Raw genomic sequence first — 24759 nt, 5'->3', positions numbered from 1 at the left:
TCACTCCAGCCTCCTGTGCCTCCATGCTGCTGTATGAGCCACTGCCTCAGCCTCCTTCCTCACTCCATTCCTCCTGCGCAGCTCGCTCTGTGAAGCTTAAAGAGCTGTGGCACCCAACCGGGCCCCTATTCAGAGATAATACCAATCGGAGGGCCCTAAGTTCAAGAGCCACTCGATTGGCAAATCGCGGCAGAACCCTAGTTTTGTTCTCTCTGGATTCCGTGAAACACCAATTTGGAAATGCTGATCTAAACCACTGGGTAGCTCAAACGTGTTCCTTTTTAATTTCCTCCCTACAACATCATTCTTAGCAATGTCCCTGCAGTCTAAACACTGCAGTATAAAAAACCAAAAAAAAAAACATGGTTTACACGGTTTTCTAGAGATACTTCGAGGGTCAGTCATTTATACATATCAGAGGTGCTTCCTGGTAGTTTTGCAGGACTACTAGACGTCTACACGCTTTGCATGAGGATGCAAAATGCTCCTCACAGACTGAGGTAATGCATGTTTATGAAGACATGCTGACTGGCACAGTGCAGCAAAGCATTGGATGATCGAGAACAGTCATTGATGATGGCAAGATCCCAGGGAGAAGCTGAGGGCACAAGTTGCATTGTAAAACCTTGGTGCAAAGGATACATACATATAAATAAGAGAACTTTAAGTCACAATAATTTATTCTTTTTAAATAGCAATGTAAGTACACTGGTGTATGTTTGGCACAGAACCATTAAATCAAATGAAAATACTGTAAAAACATGTCATCTTAATTATTTTATTAGGAAACAAAGACATTGGTTGTTTTTTTTTTGTTTTTTTTTTAAGAAAAATAATATTAAAACATGTAGATCAGAGGTGTGGCAGCTCCCACGATACTTTAGAAGACTAGGTCTGAGAATTAAGGGAGTTATAGAACCACACATGAGACACTGTTAAAAACAATTGCTCTCAAAAACAAAAGAGAAAACGCACATCCCCAAACACTACTCCAGTTTTTGAGTTGTACTGCATATTGGTTATTGAACAGTTGACACAGCATGTATTGCAACTTTTGCTGTAACATTTAAATAGGATGGTGTGCCTCATATATAGAAATTTTTTACAAACCACAGCACTGCTGAAAAATATCCTGTGTTATTTTCTGGACAGCTTTAGATGTCAAGATTTCATTAATTAAAAAAAAAAAAAAAAATAGAAAGATATACGATGGTACAAACATTTCCAGCTACCAGAAAGTGTGGTAATGTAATATTTATTTTGCAATAATTATAATAAAAAAACACAAATATATAATCAGACATACGGTAGCGCTGAGGCAACCATGTTTTTTTTTATCCTTTTAACTTAATATAGAAGACTGTTCTGTTGCAGACTGTAAAAGACAATATGAGTTGTCAGTATATTTCACAAAACGTTTGGCTGAATGTAAACCTTTTTATAATCCAGGTAAATGGCACCCCTGGTATACAGGATTGCATATTTCATCTACAATAAATTGCTATAAATACAACCCAATGCAAAATAAAAAAAATAAAAAACTCTCACTCAAAACCTTTAATTAAAGGTCAATATGTTCAAGATAAAACGATCTACTTCCAATGCATAGCATTGCCATGCTGGTTATTTACGCAACAACGCCATCTAGTGTAAAGGATGTGAATGAGCATTGGTATTTGAATCTCTGCTGTCTTGAATAAAAGAAAACCCAAGTGGACAGCACTACCAAAGTTTTACATGATTTTCCAAGGGTAAAAATGAAAGATAACAGGAACAGTTTCTCTCCTTCAAGATGCCCACATTCCTCAGGAAACAGGTACACAGACCAGTTATAGTGATTTATATGCCTTTCATTGTTGATAGTTTCCATACTGACCCTAAGATGTGAAAAGTGTTGGAAAATGTTAGAAACACTGTGCATAAGTAAGTTGTCAGGAAACAAAAAAGCAGAAAAAGGTCAAAAAAAAAAAAAAAAAAAAGGAAAAATCATTTATGTAGTTTAAAACATACAAGTAAATCCATGGCCATGAACTCAACTACTGACAACTCTTCAGATTTCAATCATCTCTTCTGTGTATGCACAACGTGGCCAGTAAATGTAAAGTAGGCTTTTGGGGCAGCACAGTAACGTACTACTGTCCAAGCACAACTTGTTCTGAAACTGTCAGGGCTATTCACTCAATTCAACGTCAACATCAACATCGCTAAACTGGAAGCATTCTCTAACTTCGCTATGCTTTTTGACTACTTTGACCTTAAACTTAAACTCTCACTAAAGTGAATAACGCAGTGTATGTTCATAACACCCAACAATTTGTCTTTTCCACCTCTCTCCCACGATGCCCAATAGCTACATCATTAAGATCTGTATAGATGTTAGAAACCACACAAACTTCTGTTCATCACACTAGATCTCTTCAGGGTCTTGGAAATCATTCCATTAACGACAACATACATTCAGAATTTCACATTTCGTATGTGTACTTTGTATTTTACTTAATCCAAAACCTTTTTGATAATGGGTTCTTCACAAAAGTGTGAATTGTGTGGCTTGAACAGGGATTTAAAAGCTTAGGCCTAAATAACTGAGCTAGGGAATCTAAATGCAGTTATTCAGTTTGCCTACATTGGACTTAAAATCAACCATATGAACAATGATAACTCCGGGTTTAATGAATAACGCTGTTAATATTTTGTCTGAAGAAATATAAACCCTGAAATATTTAAGAAAATGTATTGTGACAATGTTAAAGATTAAACAAAATAATCAGAGGTGCAACTAGCAACCACGGGGCCCCAGTGTGAAAATTATCCTGGGCCCCATCCTCCACATGCAAACAAACAGATACACATGTAGTCTCACACTACATGTAAACACACACACACACACACAGAGGGGCCCCTTAATGTACGCCCCGGGCGGTTATACCGCACGGGCCGGAACACATGGCCGGCGAGCACCGGTCGCAGGGGTCAAAATGGGCGGCCGGGCCCCCGGGAGTGACGGGCCCAGTCACAGCTGCGACCCCTGCGCCCGCGGTAGTTCCGCCACTGAATATAACCATAGCCATAAACTAATTTACACTATAGAAACGTTTACCTGATCATATCCATAAGGCCTTTGTTGTTGTGGCTGTGGGGGGCCTGGCTGTGAAGGTCTATATTGCACGTACTGCTGACCCTGTCCTTGAGGGTAATTAGGATACTGTTGCCCTGAACCACTCTGAGAAGGCGCTTTAAACAGAAAAGAATAGTGGATTTAAGCTGTTAAACATTGCAAAATAATTAAAATATAATACCAAGAGTAATGATACAAGTGAAGACGCAACACTCAAAGATACTAAGTTACTGTTTTTCATCATGGTGGCTCCCCTTCCCTCACCCCATCTTTCATTTTAAAATTAACTATGAAAATTGTTCAAGTAAATGTGTACTCAGAAACCTGTGAACCTTTGGCGTAACATGTTTTTAGTGCATTAAATACAGTGCTTCAGATTCAATTTTTTTTCCAAGTTCACTTGTATACATCTTATAATAAATGAATATATATATATATATATATATATATATATATATATATATATATATATATATATATAAAATATACACACACACATTCAATATACTCTTTTTGCCTTACCATTATTGTAACTTGAAACTGAAATGTTATGCAACAGCTTCATCATATTGAAAAAAGAATTATAAACTAGAAAAGCTACAATTTCTTGGGAAATTGTATGAAGTGTTCTTGCCTCCACGAGTAATCAAGAACTGGAGTGGGCAGAGTAACTTATTATTTATTTATATAGCACATTTAATTGCAACGTTGTTGCCCAAAGTGCTTCACAGTTACATTAAAACATACATTTATAAAAACATTAGCAACTGTGCAAAAGGCCCGGTCTATGACATCACTAGCTGCTCCAGCCTGGCACAGGTCAGAATATTTTGGCGGTTGCCATTTTCAAACGGTCGTATTTTAAAACCTATAAATCCTACAGTGAAGAGTTTTATATTGTGAGAATCAAAATCGCAGTTTAGAAATTGCCCTTCAAATTTGAGCTGGCTATAGTGGAGTTTCAATGAATGTCAATGGACGGCGTGAGTTGCAAACAAATGGTCATATTGTGAAAACAATTAGCCGTGGACAATTCTAGTGGCAGCAGGGATAGCTGAACATTTTGATATAAGATTTGTGTAGGTGGGCTTGAAAATGAGGGAGTGGTGGCAGTTTAGAAATCATGTCCTGATTTTTCAGCTTTTGCCAGCTCCCACTCTAGCTTTGAACATTTTGCCATTCATTCCTATGGGACCAATTTTGCCTCGAGAACGACGATATTCCGTGAACCATTCGGCGAAACGTTCCACAAAGTAATAGCACACCAATCGGGAACAATCCGCACGTTTTGGTATATTTTTGTCTATGTAGTGTAAAAACTGTGGGAGGAGTTAGGGTGGTAAATTTGGCTATAATAAGAATAATAATATATGTGAGATAACATTAAGTGGTCTTGCTATGCATGGCTTTTACTACCATTATAGATCCACTTCTACCTAATGGAAAACAAGTGGAAAATTAAAGTATGAAAGAAAAAAAACTTGCCAGTCTAAAGCAGCAGACAGTGTAACCTATATTATCGCGAGCACCACACAAAGTAAGAAAGAAAGTAAATTGTTATTAATGGTACAGTTATAAAAACTGTAGAAACAAGGAGAATCACATGTGAAATTAAACCGTTAATGAATCGAAGTCATCCGTAGATTTAGATCATACATTCTGAATACCAAAAACCTTCCCACCAATAGTTGCAATTTTGATGGGGTCTAAAATTACAAGACTAACATTACAGTTTATTGAAGTGCATCACAGCCTATGATTATCATTAGAAATATTAACTAAAATGTGACTTTCACTTTTTAGGCCACAATAATGAAATTGTAAAACAAGTCCAAGTCACCTATGGCTTCAGTTCAGCTACTTTGTACTATTTTTGTTTAAATTCACTTTGAATTCCTGATTATTTACACTTCAATAACCCTGTGTGTCAATGTAAGGATTAAGTCCAGGGCATGACAAATTCAGTCAGGTTGCTATGGGGACAAAAAATTAGCACAAGGTGCCCAAAATTTGCATCAGACAGATCAGAACAAAAGATCTCTCCATGATTGGCTCCCCTTGCATGCATATAATTATTATTCCGCTCTCCTCCCATGGAGTTCACTGCTGTTGGCAGTGAGGAGGAAGACGACATTGAATGTCTGCATACATGCAGGCTGCAATATCAACAACACTATGTTTAAAGGACCACTCTAGGCACCCAGACCACTTCAGCTTAATGAAGTGGTCTGGGTGCCAGGTCCCTCTAGGATTAACACTTTTTTTTTTATAAACATAGCAGTTTCAGAGAAACTGCTATGTTTATACTGAGGGTTAATCCAGCCTCCAAAACCTCTAGTGGCTGTCTCATTGACAGCCGCTAGAAGCGCTTGCGTGCTTTTCACTGTGAAAATCACAGTGAGAGCACGCAAGCGTCCATAGGAAAGCCTTGTAAATGCTTTCCTATGCGACCGGCTGAATGCGTGCGCGGCTCCTGCCACGCATGCGCATTCAGCCGATGACGTCGCAAGGAAGAAGGAGAGTAGGAGGAAAGCTCCCCGCCCAGCGCTGGAGAAAGAGGTAAGTTTAACCTCTTCCTCCCCCCAGAGCACTCTAGTGCCAGGAAAACGAGTATGTTTTCCTGGCACTAGAGTGGTCCTTTAACAGTGCACAGTGAATAGAGAGAAAGGGAAGGGCTACAGTAACCTGAAGCTTTCCCTCCTAGCTCTGCCTTGTCCTGGAATTCAGCACCAGGCATAGCTTACAGAAGCCATGTCATTTGTACACACATGGTCTATGGCATGCACAGCAAGATCCTCCACAGACCACCTTGCAGATGTGCAATGAAACGCCCGTCTTCATAAGTCAGTGCAAGTGACATCTGGTGGAAAACTGCAAGATCCCAGAAGTGGAAGCCAAGTGAAGATATGTATTTGGCCTGAAATCATCTAAAAAGTTTATAGTTCCTACTTCGCCTAAAGCATCTCCTCTGATTTCCAGAGTAAGAGGAACACTGAGAAGAAATAAAGAGAGGAGAAAGAAGAGGTAAAGAGAAAGAACACTAGTATCACTTACCATAACTTTGCTGCTGACTTGGATAGCCTTGCTGGCCAGCATATTGCTGCTGTTGAGGAGGGTAACCTTGCTGCTGTTGCTGTGGCTGCTGCTGCTGCTGAGGTGGCCCCTGATAAGATTCCTGCTGTTGACCATACTGTGCATTTCCTGATTGAAAAAAACAAAAAATATTAACAACAGGTTTATACATGCCCTTAGTAAAGTCACACCCAACACCACAACGACAACAACAACAACAACAACAACAAAAAGAAAATTAAAAATCCAGAAAACAAGTTGGGGGGAAAAAAACATAGAAAAAACATCCATTAAAAGCAAACACAAAAATAAATAAAAAAAAGTCAACCCACAAACTGAAAGCTAGTTTTGCAAGTTTGGACGGCAGGTAGTTTTCAGGCATCCCTGGCAAAAGAGCAATACACTTATTGGATTATCACAGTACAATGACTATGATCGCAAATAAAAATAAAATAAAAACAAATAAATTTCAGACAAAAGTTTAAAAGACAGGTCAAAGAGCACAGACTAGCTACACAAGATCAGCAAGCTGGTTCCTACAAATAAAATGTGTGCATGTAAATATAACGCTGTGGAACAAGCAATGGGATCTGTCTGTTAGTTTTATTTCCTGCTGAGAACTTTCGTTAGGAGACTAAACCATGGCTGAAGTCAAAGAACTTTTCGGAAGTGTCTGTAAGCAATGTCTAGCACAATCCTTGCAGTTTGATTTTGTACGTGTTTTTTGTAGGACAGCTGGCATGTATTCTGTAACAGTTTTTGTTTGGTTGTGTTTTGTGAAAGACTTTAAAGTCAAATGATTGCAGGAGGAAGAAAATAAAATAAAAGATTGATATGCATGTGCTGTGTGCGTGTGTGAAGGTATATAGATACCTCCTTCGTAGTAGTGTTGTGAGGAATCCTCGTAAGGCCTATCGTAGCCCTGTTCAGGATACGACGGTTGCTGATAACCGTAATCATTATGACCTACATCAATTTGACAAGAAAAGACGCATATAATTAGTTTTAATTATGTTAGCTCACGATTTATAAGAATATATCACATCTGATTTTTTTTAGATTTTTTTTTTATAAGAAGCATACAGCAATCTGTGAAGCAAATAATGGATGGTAAACACTCCATAATTATACTTTTGATCAGTATGATATACATTGCTCCTATAAAAGAGGACTAGGGGTAAATAAGGTCTTGGGTAAATAAAATCAGAGAAATCATGATGTCTATTTAAAAGAGAACAATTGAAACAGAACAGGGGTATCTAAACCCATTGTGTGGCTCTCTCCAAAAAGGCTAATTTAAGAGTTGGAACATAAAAAAAAAAAAAGGGGGTGTTTTCGATCATAGTAACTGTAATATCTCTTCGGAATGTTTGTTCTAGGTGGAATTCAAAGCACTTATTTTCAGTTACTTTAGCAGTAATAATGTAAACAGAGTAGCTAACTGATGCAGAGCCACGGTACATAGTAGTTTTATGACCTTAGTAAATAGAAATTCATTATTTTAATTGGACCCCTCTCCTCCCAAAATAATTTACACAGAGAAGGCACACACTATTTTTTCTTTGCAATACAGGCAACAACATGATCACTAGACATAGAAACACAATGATGCAACACATGCAAGGCCATCACACAAATGTTTACACCAATTCAATTCATATAGAGTTAACAAGTGCTAAATCAACTACAGGCAGAATCACAAACATGCAACAAAGAGGGCCATTAATAATGTAATTCAACTTAAGATTACTCGCTGAAGGGCAACAATGTTCTATGTTAACATATAAGGTGGTCTAGTGGTAAAACAGATACCATTGCCACCTACCCTGCACACAAAAGTCGAAGATCAAACCTTTCATGAGTTTTTAAAAACAGAATGGAAAAACTTATGGGTTTCACAACCACTTACTTATCACCAGACTTTAGCAACTTGAGACTTGAAAGCATTTGATGTAGCACCATACTAATGGAAACAACCATAATGAATCAGATAGAACTGTTAGGAATAATTTAAACCAAACTGCCAACTTTACATCTGCAATTTTAAAGCAGCAGTCTGATAAGGACATAAATTATCCTCCAGGAGACTGAATCATAAACAAAAAGAATAATTACCGTATATACTCGAGTATAAGCCGACCCGAATATAAGCCGAGGCCCCTAATTTTACCCCCAAAAATTGGGGAAACGTATTGACTCGAGTATAAGACTAGGGTGGGAAATGAAGCAGCTACTGGTAAATTTCTAAATAAAATTAGATCCTAAAAAAATTATATTAACTGAATATTTATTTACAGCGTGTGTATATAATGAATGCAGTGTGTATATGAATGCAGTGTGTGTGTATGCAGTGTGTATGAGTGCAGTGTGTATATAATGAATGGAGTGCAGTGTGTGTATAATGAATGCAGTGCAGTGTGTGTATGAGTGCAGTGTGTGTATGAATGCAGTGTGTGTATGAGTGCAGTGTGTGTATGAGTGCAGTGTGTGTGTATGAGTGCAGTGTGTGTGTATGAGTGCAGTGTGTGTATGAGTGCAGTGTGTGTATATGAGTGCAGTGTGTGTATATGAGTGCAGTGTGTGTGTGTATGAATGCAGTGTGTGTGTGTATGAATGCAGTGTGTATATAATGAATGCAGTGCAGTGTGTGTATGAGTGCAGTGTGTATGCAGTGTGTGTATGAGTGTAGTGTGTGTATATGAGTGCAGTGTGTGTATAATGAATGCAGTGCAGTGTGTGTATGAGTGCAGTGTGTATGAATGCAGTGTGTATATAATGAATGCAGTGCAGTGTGTGTGTGTGTGTGTGTGTGTGTGTGTGTGTGCAGAGCATTGGTGGGGGTTGGGCATTTTATTAATTATTATTTAATTATTATCTTAATATTTTTTTTTTTGTTATTTTTTTTTAGGTAATTATTTTTTTATTTTATTATTAATTGTATGAATTTTTTTGTTATTATTATTGTAATATTTTTTTTTCTTATTATTTGTTTTATTCATATTTTTATTTTTTCGTCCCCCCTCCCTGCCTGTTAGCTGGCTAGGGAGGGGGGCTCTCACTCCCTGGTGGTCCAGTGGATGGGCTGTAGGAGGGGGCTGTCAGGAAGCTGTTACTTACCTTCACAGCAGCTCCTGTCAGCTCCCTTCTCTCTTCTCCGGTGCGTGCAGCTCCCAGGTCAGCTTCCTCTGCAACTCTCGCGGCCGCGCGGAGCGTTGCCACGGTAACCCGTGGCAACGCTCTGACCCCGCGGCTCTCGCGAGAGTTGCAGAGGAAGCTGACCTGGGAGCTGCACGGACGGAGGAGAGAGAAGGGAGCTGACAGGAGCTGCGGTGAAGGTAAGTTACAGCTTCCTGCCAGCCCCCCTCTCCCCCCAGTCTGTATTATGGCAATGAAAATTGCCATAATACAGACCTTGACTCGAGTATAAGCCGAGTTGGGGTTTTTCAGCCCAAAAAATGGGCTGAAAAACTCGGCTTATACTCGAGTATATACGGTAGTCAAAAATTAGAACAGGCTCTATATGTTGGGAGGGTAGGGGGGGGGGGAGAGGGGGTCCCAGAACAGCTAATAAATGTTGACATATAGAAATGATAACCGTTAAGAAGTGTCATAGTATAGCATATTGTCACTATTGGGTGGTGGGGGTGGGTAACTTAATTAACATTATGCAATAAAATTATTCCTTAAAATGTAATAACATTTCCTACATTTCTCCATTAAATTAAAAGGAACACTAAAGGCTGTGTGCAGTGGTCGTTTGGTTTGACCCTTGGCACTTGTTGTGAGAACTAATTCAATCTAAAATCTCACAGCTAACCTCCAATAGGAGCACAGTGCTGCAGCGCATGCACTTTTATTCCCCAATGCTCCTCTCTGACGAGCATTTGATTGGATTGTTAGAAGCGTTGGCATGACATCAGTGGGAAAAATTAAACCCTCCCTACTACCCCAATTTTTATTCAAATTTGTGGGATGGACAACCTTTTTGACCTATGATAGAACGTGGCAAACTGTGAATTTAGATTTTAGAACAAATCACAGAGAATTATTTCAGAATGCCCAAAATGGATTTACAGCAAACCTAGTGCCACATTCAGCTGATCATATAAGTTCCAACTAGAATTAAACTCTAATGCATCCAGGTTTCGGGGGATCCCAACATTTAACAAAGTAGTCCGTTCTCTTCCAGACATTCACTCGTCAAGTTTCTTCTTTCAGGCTGCCTTAAAACTGGATTATTCCACTCTACAAATATCTCATAGGACTTTGCGTCCCTCTTGACCCCTTTCCTAAATATTGCTTATTACCACCAAGCAATTCTATGATAAAACATAACGGGCCAATCTAACTTCTACTATGCACAACCTCCTTATATATGTCTCCCGTTTGTATCCATCTGCAGGAGATCAGCAGGCTTCTCTCCTATGACACAGAACGAACATTTACCCCTCATCACACCCTAAATATTCAATATTCCACTCTACGGTCTACAGACAATTACTGTAAATATCTCAGACCGTCCAAACTGCTGTGAGGTTGTCAATTTTAAACATTCTTTGAACAAATATATCTTATTTTTTATTTTTTTTCCCCAAACTTCTATTAAATGAATATCAAGCAGCCAAAGCAAATGCTAGCTTTCTGCATACAATTTAAGTGGAGAAAGAAAGTGAAATCATCTCATTCGATAAGATGTCACTGTAAGTGGTATGTCGCACACAGATTCTATTTTATTTTTTAGATATACTGACGGTCTACCGATTACCCAGGCTCCCAATGGTCAATCACCAATACATTCTGTAGTGAGATTCTCTTCAATAGTATGTTTTGTCCTACAGGAATGGGATTGATATAGACAACTAAAAATTCAAGTTTATAAACTAAAATGGAAAAAAGTTCTAGAAGCAAGATGGACGTCAAAACCAGCCAGAGGAGACCCATGGAGGAGAGCAAAGTACAAAAGTTTTGCCCATTACCAGGAAATGTGACAAGGGTACTCCTGGTTTAATAACCAGTCCAGTATACTGTAGCGTTTATGATGCTTGAAGTAACTTATTAACGTTAAGCAGTTGTGTTGTATCAAAAAAAATAATTTTTTAATCCATAAACAAAACACACTTCTCCATAATTTCAACCATTTTTTTTTAAATTGTTTATGACTCCCAATGGACTGTCAAAATGTCGGTGAATAATTATATGGGCAAAGCAGTGTACTAGAGTATGACTGAGTTTTTTCCTCTAAATGAGCATTTATAGCAGTCAGCTAGTATAAAGCACTTTAAAAAAGGAAAATAAACTATGAACAGCTTTGAAGAGATGATGGTCTATTTTGCAATTTACACAAAAGGCATGGCCCACTAGTTTTTATTTTTTATTTTTCCTGGTAGTCCTTTATTTTTAATGTCAGTTGGCTTAATAAGCTATTATTCTAGGAGATATATCAATATATATATATTTCCTAAAACAGTTCACGAGAAAGGCTAAGAAGAACAAGCTATAAAAAAATAAAAAAAATTATATTTTTTTTTAAAATGCTTATTTTAAAAAAAACTAAATAGATATATTTCATAATTTAAATATTTAAAGTTGCATTTAAAGCAAGAAATCAGATATGGCTGTTCGTTTTCCTGAACTAGATTATTTTCCTTTATTCCACTTAAATTGTGTGGCATGGAAAAATGTAAAATGTTACATGGAAGAAATTACCATCAGGGTAGTATTGCTGATTCATGCCTTCTGGAGGCCCCTGCCCACCGTGACTGTATTGGTCACCATAATAGTCTTCTTGGCCAGAATACTGCTGAGGTGGACCTGAAAAACCACAACCAAGATTTATATAGATTTTTCCTTAGTTATTCGTTTGCAGTTCAAAATAGCAGCATTAACATATTCTTAAACAAGTAACATTTGAATAAATCCAAGAAGCAAAATCTTGTAACCGTAGGATTAAAAATTAATTAATGAACGCTGAGGGTTTAAAAAGCTGCACTCACAAGACAAAAACAGAACCTATGTGGAGTACTCACACAAGGGACAAAATAGCAAGAACCATACAAAACAAAAAAGGAATCATTGCTAGAAAGGAGTATTTGTCTGTATTACACTGTGCACCAACATCCACAGTAACAATAACATTATATATGGTTGTCTACATTTCCTATATAATCCAATATCCATAGGTAAACTGCATTTATTTTTACATGGTTGTCCATATTTCGAAACCCGATCGTTTCAGTAAAGGATCGTACTGGCTAAAAGTACCTAGGGTACAAATTGACAGCAATGTTTATGAAACTTAACTTCCTATAAAGTTCATCTAGCATAGGGCTTAGAATAGGGATTTAAATGCAACTACATACACAAAATGCTGACATATTTGTTAAATAAGTTAATATAACCCCTTTTTTTATTTATTTTAAAGCATCAGGAGAGAAATGTGTGAAGAAGAGGAGTCAATTTTGAGAAACACTTCAAATGGGATGGAGGAGGAAAAATAAATAAAAGATCTTACAGATTAAATACTCACTACAGAAAGAAAATAACAAATGCCCTTAATCGAACTCCAACTTTACAGTTATAGGGAACTCCTTACGTTTAGAGGAAACCTATAACCTCAGAAATAATGAGTTTTTCCAGAGTAAGAAATGGTGTTACAAAACACATTAACATTTTAAAAATTACTCTAAAGTGAAGGATCATGTCACTGCACTCCAAGAGGGGAATAAAACACAGGTTGACAAAATGTTGGCTTACAAATTTAACAAAATAGAAATGGTTACATCCACAGAGTTCTATATGGCACACTTGCAGATCTTCAAGCGGTAACTGCAGTAAATTAACAACTCGGTTGTAAGATAAATAAGCAATACTTTGATGGGAATGTGGTTTACTGATGCAGAAGATGATTGATAAAATTGCAGATGACAGCAAATTATAAGAGTTGAGATGGTCCCATGAATTGTTAAACTACTAAACATGTATTTGTTGGCTTTATTTAAGGGAAAAAAAATAAGCCAACCTAGAAACCAAAAAACAAATGAAGTGAGACTGAAGGACTTGCATAGCCACAAAAACTACTCGTAACTGTGTGGGCTTTTCTGTCTCTTGCAAGTCACTATAGTTTTTCATAGTTTTTTTTTGTCACAAATGGATCTGGCACACAAAGTTGTGCTGCAAACTACGAATATTAAATCAAAGCATGTTTCATTTCCAATAGCCTCAGCTACCTTTGGCTAAATGCCGCCTGGACAAATGTAAGTGGAGTTCATACGATGTCCATATAACCAGACGTAGCACATGTTAATACTTTGTAGGGGGCAAGGCGCCTTAGTAACCATGGAGAGAGTGACTGAATGGCTGTCTCTCCCCCCCCCCTCCCAAATAAAAATCAAATAGGGGTCCCCAGAATCAAGATCAACCAGGAAGGCTCCTCTTTTCATTCACAGCGCCACAACACACCTAGCCAGTGTATGTAAATGTTGCCTTTGCTATTATATGCATCAAAGAGGGTAAAGTTTACTTAAGAATCAGTTACACAAGATCCGTATACCTGTGTTTTAAGACATTTACAATTGTATCAGAATCTATTAAAATTGTATTTGGATGGCAATGTTTTTGCTGCATTGTTTTCATATCAGTTGTTTTGCATGACTGATTTAATACTTTGTAAGCACTGACCCATCTACCTAATGAACTGTCTTATCTGCTAAAGCATTACAAAAGTAAATTGTGATCTCAGTTTCAGATGTTCATATGGGTACTCATTATAGAATAGAAAATACCGGTAACTATTCAAGAGGAAACAGGGTAAACTTGAGGGGGGAAAAAAAAAAAGTTAAATATACAGATAATTACTGTAGTATTTTTCTTGTGAGGACATTTAGGCTACATGGAAACTTTATTTAGCACAGTTTTACTACCATTACACACCCAGTTGTCGTGTGGTGATACTTCTAAACACAGCGTGGAATATTTTTTTTTTTTTTTATTTACTTTATTTTTTTTTTTTTTTACATAAGTACTGGATTACCAAAGGTCTCATTTTCTTTAGTGACCTCTACCGGATTGAAAGATCCCAAGTTATTTAAACTACACTATATGATTTGAACTTCAAAACCACAAGAACCAACACATATAATAAACAATTAGAAAATAGCAAAGGTGAACCACGTGCAATCATGGCAGACTGTCACCATTATCCTGGTGTAATGTGGCAGTCAAATCTGTTATGAATCTCAAAAATATTTTAGGGTTCAAAATGAATAGTATACCTTGCTGTGGTGGTCTATATGGAGGAATTTGCCGTTGCCCCATCATATGATTTCCTTGATTAACTTGGCCCATCATTGCCATTGGTGGTTGCTGTCCCTGGTAATGTGGCCCACCACCCTGAGGCATGTTATATTGCTGCGAGGGAGGCTGCTGGTGCATCATTGGACCTAAACAAAGTTAATTTGACATACACAATATATAAAACAAATAAAATTGACTCAATTTGAGATCATGAGACTATATGTATGGCAACATACTAAAATACTCCTGCTACACGTAATAAGGCAGTTTAAATAAGTTATCATTTTTACTAACAAATTCCTACACAGTGGTATTCACTAAACAAGTATTAAACCAGGGAATTGCAAACTATAGGGTAAAAACTGTCAAATTACAAAGAAAGGTAAATTCAGTTAGAGATGTAAAAGTCTATATATAAATATATCTTTTTATAATCTCTGTCCCTCCCCTATAAAATGAGCAGGTGCTTTACAATAATGCACCGTGCTCACTTTCCACTCAAATCCAAGATTGGCTCAGATGACATTAAATGCTTAAAATTAGCATGATTAAAGTTTTGATATATGCACCATGGGTCAGACAATGTTTAAAAACCTACAGTGTCTAGAGGTCTTCCCTAATTCTGTGCATGGAGTAAAGCAGGGAAGACTACAGAGACTGAGAATTTATACACTCACCCAAGGTAAATCTATATGGCTGAAAGATCATATTTTAAAGTTAGGGATGAAATTGGGGGGGGGGAGGGGGTTCAAATTTTTTTTTACATATACATTTTTTTTTTAATTCTATTTCCTTTCAAAATTTGATATAAAGTATTGTATTAAAAAATAATTTTGAAGTGACAATTGTCCTTTAAAACTTTTGTCACAAAGGCACTTTCTCTCTGCCTCCCTGCAGTGTTTTAAAACTAAAGTGATTTGCCAGAAAAAAAAAAAAAAAAAAAAACACTCAGAACCATGGTTGTAAATTGCAACAGCCCCAGTAAACAGGCCATCACATATCGGCAGCAGTTTCATTAATATTCTTTACTACATATCCCACACCTTACAGGTTTATAGGATATACTCAGTTCCCATTGCAAACAAAGGAAAATCAAGAAGAGGCTGAGCGACATCAACTGTTTTAGTTCAGACAGAGATTACTGCAGGAAGCATCATAACGGTCTTATTTTATATCAAAAGGCATCTTATGTTTTGCATCATGTTTGATAAGGGTGGCCCAACTTCGGTTTGGAGTTTTTTCAAGTCAAGATGCTTTTTGTTTTAATGAATATAATTGGCAGATAACCACTTACTTGTATCATATGTTGCCCAACAGTATTCCTTTAACTAGGGCATGCTAAAATAATATTTAAGGAAAGGAATAAAAAAAAAAAAAAAATATCAAGTTGCAGGTATATTGCTCTGTTGATAGAACTTATTGAAGAGCCATGTTACCTTGATTTTGTTGTATGTTCATACTAGGTCTTGGTCCATAATTGCCCATTGACTGCCCTTGACTCATGGTCATCTGGTTCTGGACTGGCATATTTTGAGAAGATGGCACAGAGTGGTTATAGCCTCCCATGGAGCCATGGTTATTGGCTGGCATTGGCATTGAGCTGTTTGTCATGTTGTGCTGATTTGGTCCTGGCCCTTGCAAAGGCATATGATTAGGCCCTAAAATAGATGACCAAAAGAAGAAATAAGGGAAGTCAGAGTTTTAATTGTGAAGACCCACAAAAAAAAAAAAGAAAAACACACACACACCAAAAGATTTCAGAAAAGTAAACTCTACAGCCATGGAGATGCACCATGCAACAATCAATCATATATGGTTAACTTAAATGAACATTCAAGCATCTTAACTTCATCTGCAGAAAGTGGTTACGGTGCTTGGAGTTCTCTGGTCCTGTCTTACCTTTTAGTGTTCTATTGTTTTTGTAAAATACAGTTCTATAGCCAACATGTTCATGGATTTCTGAGGACTTGTTTGCGCTCTTAAAAGAACATTAGCTGGATATATCACAGCCAGGACCCTTCAAACGCAGGTATGCCCATAAAGCACACTAGTAAAGTTAAAACATCAACAAGTTGAATCTAAAACCAAAACTTCAGGATGCCCTTGGCCGAAAACGACTTTTTACAAAAATGATTGTTGATTTTAAAAAAAATTCCTTTAATTTTATTAAGATTAGACTTTATGAATTTAATCCAATATGAAAAACTTCCCTTCTCTGTTAGTGGTGCCACCCCCTCTTCATGTTCCTTTCTCCCTCCTCTAGTGTTCTTTCCCCTCCTCCCCTGTCCCATAGTGCTCTTTCCCCCTGCAGTTCCAAGTGCAGTATTCTTGACTTCCATGTTATCATTACCATCTTTCATTGTGATATATAATCATCCGAATTGTTAATGCAGACATGTCTGTTAAACTATGCACTACAATATATTTATTTTATTTTGGCACATTTGACCTGTTTTCGGCCGAAACGGGATAGGCACATTTTCGGCCGAAAATTTCGGTTCATCCCTAGACATTTGTTTGATACCTAGTTGATTTGATAAGTAAGCTGATTTTAAAATCGATTTGATGATTCTTTTAACACACAAAAACCAACAAAACACTGCAAATCAATGTTTATGAAAACTACAATGTTCACAGGTTGCCTGTATTTGTAGTTGGCACAAACAGTTGCAAACAGAAAGTATGAGCAAGAAGATGTTGGATCATCATTATCATTGCACAATCATTCCTTCAATAACAAATGCAATGATGGGTAATAATACTTTGGCTAGAACATAACTAACTTTCTAGTTTATAGAATGAATCCTGCAATGCAATTATCCACAAAATATTTGGATCCATTTTTGGATCCTATGATTTAGCACCGAAATAGTAAAATGGGGGTGATAAATATGGAAAAACATTACTTTTGTCCTCATGAAAGGGTTTATTTTCATGAGTTAAGGACAGTCTCTCTACAAAAAGCCTTTGAAAGCCAGCTGCACTATGTGGTTTCACAAAGACTAAATTTAGACAGTTCTGTTCATCACAGCAATGCTGTGTGTCAGCCACATTAAAGCCCAAGGGCAGAAAGATAAACAGTGAATACAGGTCACGTATCTCTGAAGCTAACAAACTGTAAGAGAGCTTGCACTCCAGGGTATTCAAGGCAGTTTTGTCCTCAACAATCTAGTATCCCCTGAGCCTCCACGGCACTCTGTTGCTAAGCAACATTGGTGTGAATACCTTAGAGAAGAAAATCTTACCAGGCATCTGGCCGTTCATCTGACTCTGCATGTGTGGTGCAGATGGACCCCCTCCTACCATCCCTTCTGAAGGCATGTTGTGAGAGCGAGGAGGTGGCAGCGGCCCGCTCTGATTCATCCCTGCTGGACCCATAGGCATGTTCTGTGTTGGTAACTAAAACAAAATAAAACAAAATTTATTTTTTTCCCTATACAGCTATTTTATTATTTATATAGCGCCATCAGATTCCATAGCGCTGTACAATGGGTATCAAAATCATTTACTATATTCCAGCCTCCACATTTAAAAATATTTTGGCATCAGAAGCACCTTTCAGTTTTTCTAGCTAATTTCAACACTATTGTCCTTTCTTCATTTGATCTTTAATGTCTCCTCCCCCGACACAAAAAAAATAATTAAACTGCCATTGCCCACAAAACCAAAAGAGCAGTCACTCCACTAGAGTTCCAGCACCTCCACAAAAATAAACATTTACAAGTATATTTTGATACATTGCTAGTTTAAAAAAAAAAAAAAAAATAGAAGATTACAATCTGATCATATGGGTTTCCACCTCCAGCAATATTTTTAACAGAGTGTAAAAGGAAAAATCTATTTTATACATACATCAGTGTATATTCTTAAAATTAAAACAGAATGACCGCAATGAATTAACAGCCACCTGGTAAAAACAAGCCTTGCCTTAACCACCTTGTGTATGTATTTCTCTATCAGGGGAGGACCAGCATAGATAGGGAAGCAGGGACAATAAGGCTTTTTATTATTAAATTTACAATAACTGATAGTTAAAGGAACACTAAATTTCAAAACCACTACTATGTAACATACTGTGTTTTGTTCCACAGATGCTGACCCTTTTATTGGCCAATATCAAACATTACCATTTCTACGTAATATTAATGTTCACATTTGACTGTAAACATAACTATATATTTTTATAAATGTATACAAATATATACCGTCTGTACAAACCACTGTGCAGCCTTTAATTAGCAGGAATAAACAACAGACAAGAGATCAGGTATTAAAACTGGAAGAAACAAGTTTTTTCTTACAGCAGAGGAATAGTTTTTTTTACAGTAATAATAAAAAAGTGGAACTCTCTGCCTAAAGATGTCATATTATCAGATTATATAAATACATTTTTAAATATTTTGATTGCATAAGCAGAATATTCAAGGACATAATTGATATTTACCGTATATACTCGTGTATACACCCTGTTCCAAATTATATTTTTCTCATTTACCCAAGTAATTGATGTAAATAACAGTCGGCATAATTCTCATGTTATCAACTATTAAGAGTACAATTCAAATTTTATTGAACAAACCTCCTAATGATAACAGTATTTTTTTTTTTTTTTTTAATTCTTTATTTTGGTTGTGCATAAAAGTAACAAGCATAAACAATGTGCCACAATAGCACGCATTCAGGTAACATCTGTGGATCGTATTGGGCATTGAGTGGAGTGCACATTTTTATTATTTACAGAGACGTGAAGGCTATAGTAACAACTGTCAGACTGATATTTCTGCCTAGTCTTCCACTTGGCGTTAACTAGCAGTATAAACTCCTTATGATTTTGTGTGGAGAGAAGAAGCATTGGCAAACAGTGTCACTGGTATATCTCGCTTTGTGGGTGTGTGGAGAAAGCAGTGTGAACTGTAGTTTGATATCACAGTTTAAGTGATCGGGGTGTACTCATGGGTTGCCATTAGCTGACGCCCAGTTGGGGTGTAAGAAGACTAGCGGTCCACTTGCGCGTAGCGGGGTGCCTTACTGGGGGGGGTTGTCGTCTTTCAGTCCATGTAAAGTTGGGGTACTGGGCGTGCGCTGTGCGTACGTGGGGTTAACCTGTGAATAGGAGTATGTGCCTTGCATATGAAATTACGGCTACTTCAGAGGTTCTCGTCAGGCACGCAGCCGTGGGGGTTAAGTGGTGTCGGTCAGTATACAGTGTTGTTGGCCTCTAGGGGGTGATGTCTCAACTCCAGTCAGCCCCCTAAGCTCCCGAGGGGAGAGCGGTACCTCCAGACTCCACCTGTACCAGAACGTTGTGCCATAGTCATGTGTCCGGTGTCAATGTGTGGGAAACTAGGAGACTATCTGTAGGTACTCGGGGAAAAGGGGTGTGGTCATTGGTCGTGGTTCCTCTTTCCTGTCCCCTGTCCACGTAAATGCTATTCCTATGCCTGTCCGATGAAGGAGGCCTTGCATAAAATCTAAAATAACAATAGAGTAGAGAGGCGAAAATAGAGAAAAACAAAACTGGACATAAAACGTAAAATAACATATGAAAGGTTAATTATAGCCTTCAAACTTCAGCTGTTGGAGTGGTCACCAGTCCTAGTGGGTTGGCATCAGCCGGGTGTCCGTGGCTAAATCAGGTGGTTACCGCAACATAGGCACCTGGCCTCGTTTCCCAGGGCACAAAAGGGAGTACTGTGTCCAGATTCCAGGTGTGGGCTGCCGGGACCGCGGTGAGCAGTGTGGCTGATTTCAGAGCATCCCTAGACAGTCCCAAAGCTGGCAACAAGTCTCTCGCTTCCTTCAAGTCCCGGATAGGGTGTAGCGGTGCCATGTTGGACCTCTAGAGTGTGTTGCAATCTCCACCGGTACAGGATGCCTTTGTCTCGGAGCAAGGTTGTGAAGGCCTGTAGCGATATTCTCCAAGCCATGGTGTATCCTGAAAGGTCTGTGTAGAAGGAGAGCTGCATACCTTCAAAGGCGTAGGGGCGAGTGGTTCCGGACAGCTCCCATAACTGCCGATCTGTCTTTGCTGCTCTGGAATTTCACCAGGAGGTCTCGTGGTGCTGAGCTCGGTGCTTTCGTCGATTTTTGCAGGCGGAACATCCCCTCCAGGCCCACCTGTTTTGCCTGCCTGGGTGGTAGTATTGCTGTGAGGAGGCGCCGCAGCAGGTGTGGTGTCTCCGTCTCCGGAGTCTTTTCTGGTATACCTCTTATCTTGAGGTTTAGGCTGCGCCTTTGGTCCTCTGCCACCACCATCTTTTGATCTGTTTTGGCTTGGTGGGCCTGCAGATCCAGTACAGCCCTCTGAAGTTGGGTTGTTTGTTGGGTATTTTTGCGGGCATCGCTTTCTAGGACCTCCATGCAGTCCGTTAGGCCTCGAATCTCTTGTCGGATTTGGACCATATCGGTCTGTATGTTCCGTCTGAGTTCTGCCAGGAGCCCTCTCATTATAGCAGTCGTTACCGGGGCAGAGTCCGGTGGAGAGCTGGAGGGTGCGGTGGTTTGTGGCTCCACTGTATTTCCCTCTGTTAGTCCCATGCAGTAATCCTCCGATATGTCTGTGTCTGAGCAGTCGGCCATCTTGGGCCCCGCTCCACTCCGGGCCTGGCGCCACAGGTCGCCGATATTCATGCCCATATGCGGTTTTTCGGATTTTTGTTTTTTATTTTTCTTCCCCATGGCTTGTGGGTCAGGGCTTGGGGTGATTCTCCGGCGGTTTGGGGTGGTGGAAACCCAATTTTGCGGCTATTAGGGCGTTCGTCTGCTCGGAGCTTCAGTAACATGCGGCCGCTCGGATCAGTGGCTTGGCTCCGCCCCAATAACAGTATTTTTTTTAAACATTAAAAACTTACAATGCACTATTCCAAATTATTATTCACAGTAAGTTTCAAAACACTTTATAGGTTGTAAAGAACTGAAAACTGTCATTTGTTGTGATGGCAGCATATTTACTGAAACCAAAAGCTATTTCAATCAAACTTATAACAACATTTTGACTTTTTAAACATATTAACAGGTCACGTTACATTTTAACATAGGACCCCTTATTTGATAGCAGCTTCACAAGTCTCGCATCCATTGAACTTGTGAATTTTTGGACAGTTTCTGCTTGAATTTGTTTGCAAGATGTCAGAATAGCCTCCCAGAGCTGCTGTTTGTATGTAAACTGCCTCCCACCCTCATAGATCTTTTGCTTGAGGATGCTCCAAAGGTTCTCAATAGGATAGAGGTCAGGGGAAGATGGAGGACACACCATGACTTTCTCTCCTTTTATCCCCATAGCAGCCATTGATGCAGAGGTATTCTTTGCAGCATGAGATGGTGCATTGTCATGCATGAAGATCATTTTATTAAAGAAAGCATAGTTCTTCCTTCGGTACCAGGGAAGAAAGTGGTCAGACAGAAACTCCACATACTTTGCAGAGGTCATCTTTACACCTTCGGGGACCCTAAAGGGGCCGGCCAGCTCTCTTCCCATGATTCCAGCCCAAAACATGACTCCACCACCGCCTTGCTGACGTTGCAGCCTTGTTGGAACAGGGTGGCCGTCCACCAACCATCCACTACTCCATCCATCTGGACCATCCAGGGTTGCACAGCACTCATCAGTGAACAGGACTGTTTGAAAATTAGTCTTAATGTATTTTTTCTGCCCGATGCAGCCGTTTCTGCTTGTGAGCATTGGTTAGTGGCGGCCGAATAGAAGGTTTATGCACAGTTGCAAAACTCTGGAGGACTCTATACCTTCATGTCCGTGGGACTCCCGAGGCACCAGCAGCTTCAAATATCTGTTTGCTGCTGTGTAATGGTATTTTAGCAGCTGCTCTCTTGATCCGATGCATGGATCTGGCAGAAATCTTCCTCAATGTGCCATAATCTGCACGAACCCGTCTGTGCTCTGAATCAGCCACAAATCTCTTAATAGTGCGATGATCATGCTTAAGTTTTCGTGAAATATCTAATGTTTTCATACCTCGTCCAAGGCATTGAACTATTTCACTCTTTTCGGCGGCAGAGAGATCCTTTTTCTTCCCCATATTGCATCAAAATGGTGCTCTGCTTAATAATGTGGAACACCCTCCTTTAGTAGTTTTTCCTTAAATTGGGGTCACCTGGCAATCTAATTAACACAGGTGGCTGAAATAGTTTTCAGTGACCAAAAGAGCCCTGAGACACAATGCCATCCATGAGTTAAACTGAAAAACAAAATATTTAATCTTTGTGACACTTAAATAGAATTTGCATAATAAGTTTGAACACGGTGTAAGTTGAGAATTTTTAGTCCTAAACTTCATTTTAAAACGCAAAAAAAAGTTGACTTTTCCATGGGTCATTGCTAGTTTTGATAGGATTTTGTACAGCGTTCGGGAGTCGAATGTAGGGCAATGTTGACTCCCGAACGCCGTTCTCCTAGCTGGTGGGTAAGTCGAACGGGCAGGGGTACAAATTTCAGCTGGGTTTGCGTAGCCGACTCCGAGATTGTTGCCGACAACGACCATGTACCGCTGCCTGCGTTCAGGAGACAAACACATGCATTCGTATAAACGAATGGTGGCCACCCAAGGAATGCTTGTTTGTGGTTAACAGCCAGGGATGGTCGGTGATTACGAGGTGTTAACAAGGGGGACCACACAGAGTCTGCTTGGTACCCGAACAATTCCATTTGAAAAATGTACCCTCAACTTATCCACAAGTCATAGCATATTTCACAATTGTTGGTCAAAAAACTGCACTCTACTTATACACGAGATTGACTTATAGAGGAGTATATACAGTATGTTGAACCAGGGAGAAACAGGATTGTCATTATGGAGTCAAAGAGGATTTCCCCCCCTTTTTGTAGCATAATTGGAAATGGCTACAATTGGGATTTTTTGACGTCTTTTGGATCGACAACAAAAGAATGAGCTTCACAGTTGTATTTGGTAAACTGTAGTCTTTTTTCAACCAAGACAACTATGTAACAGGTTGGATGAATGTTAACCATGGCCCTAGACAGGATGACAAGATGGCAGGATTTGTATTCCTAACACTATAGAAGTCAGAGGCAGGGCAATGTGGCTAGGGCTGCATAAACAGTCACTTAACGGCTAAATAGCAGAGAAACGAACAGTGAGACTGCAAGAATGATCTTTCAGCCAAAACCACTAGTAAAGGGACACTATAGGCATTAAAAGAACTTTAGTTTAATGAAGCCGTGTGGATGTATAGATCATGTCCCATGCAGCTTCACTGCTCAATACAATGCCAGTTAGCAGTTAAATCGCTTATCTCTATTAATGCAGCTCTAGTCACATTTCCCCTGGCTGTCACTCACACGGCCTGTATGGAAAAAAAAAAAAGTTTCATTTTCAATCAGATGTTAACTTGTTTTAGATGTTTTTATCAACTGCTCTGTAAATTGCCCTTTAATCACACGCAAGGGGTTCCTGCAGGGTCTAGAAGGCTATTAGAGCACGAGATATGAAAGTATAAATTAAACAGACGGAGCTATAAAAGGAAGTTTAAACATTAGATATCTCTATACAGGAAAATGTTTATGAAGGCTGTGAAAGTCACATGCAGGAAAGTGTGACTAGGGCTATATAAACAAAGTGTTTTAATGCCTAAATGGCAGAGAATTGTGAAGTGAGACTGCAAGGGAATGTAGTGTCCCTTTAAGCTAAGGTTGTTTTTGTTATTAGAGTGTTCTGTTATCATAATTTTAACAAAAAAATATCACATCATTAACATCAATACAGCCAAACTCATTACTAGAAATTTTTATGACAAAATTATAATTATTTACAATATCATAACAAAACTGAACTAATTTAAGTGTTTGCAAATTTTAAAAAAAGTTCTCTTACTGCTGGTAATAAAGGCTGCATATTTTGATTGGAGTCTGCTATTGTGGCCAAGTAAACAAGGTTTGTATGTAACATCTGTTGATACCTATATTAAAAAAAAAAAAAAAAATGAAATTTGAAAAATAATATTCATTATACAAGCATGAAGCACATAATAGCAGGAAAATGTGAAAATCTTGGGGAGGGGGCTGGAATAAAAAAATAAATAAAAACACACCACAGCTTTTTGATTCCTTTTTGGAGGCAATTGCCGTATTGCTGTTCAAACAATTTTAAAGTTACACTATAGCCACATGTTCTGGCAAGTAAAGCATGCCCCTGCAGGCGTTTTGCAGTAAACAGTCTTTTCAGAGAGAAGGCAGTGCTCCAGGATACCCTGCAGTGGCCACTTCTCAGATGGTTACTGGATGTGATTTCTGCAGCAGTGCT

The 24759-nt window shown here is 38.7% G+C and overlaps 1 protein-coding gene across 3 annotated transcripts in view; it reads right to left on the bottom strand.

Moving 5' to 3' along the window:
* Nucleotides 1-727: 727 nt before the first annotated feature.
* The window catches only part of SS18 (SS18 subunit of BAF chromatin remodeling complex), a 31736-nt gene continuing 7704 nt past the window's right edge, over nt 728-24759 (bottom strand). The window contains exons 3-11 of one of the 3 annotated variants that reach the window (XM_063451452.1): nt 24331-24415; nt 17728-17881; nt 15919-16140; nt 14461-14628; nt 11897-12001; nt 7064-7156; nt 6173-6319; nt 3101-3234; nt 728-1877 (exon numbers count right to left, since the gene is read on the bottom strand). In XM_063451452.1, the coding sequence (XP_063307522.1) occupies nt 1851-1877; nt 3101-3234; nt 6173-6319; nt 7064-7156; nt 11897-12001; nt 14461-14628; nt 15919-16140; nt 17728-17881; nt 24331-24415 (1135 nt within the window). In that variant the 3' untranslated portion in view covers nt 728-1850. The remainder of the gene's footprint in view (nt 1878-3100; nt 3235-6172; nt 6320-7063; nt 7157-11896; nt 12002-14460; nt 14629-15918; nt 16141-17727; nt 17882-24330; nt 24416-24759) is intronic. The other 2 variants (XM_063451453.1, XM_063451454.1) reach the window with 2 other exon arrangements.

The sequence above is a fragment of the Pelobates fuscus genome, chromosome 4, assembly GCF_036172605.1.
Source record: "Pelobates fuscus isolate aPelFus1 chromosome 4, aPelFus1.pri, whole genome shotgun sequence".
Classification (NCBI taxonomy): Eukaryota; Metazoa; Chordata; class Amphibia; order Anura; family Pelobatidae; genus Pelobates; species Pelobates fuscus.
This window is presented reverse-complemented; position numbering and strand designations above follow the sequence as displayed.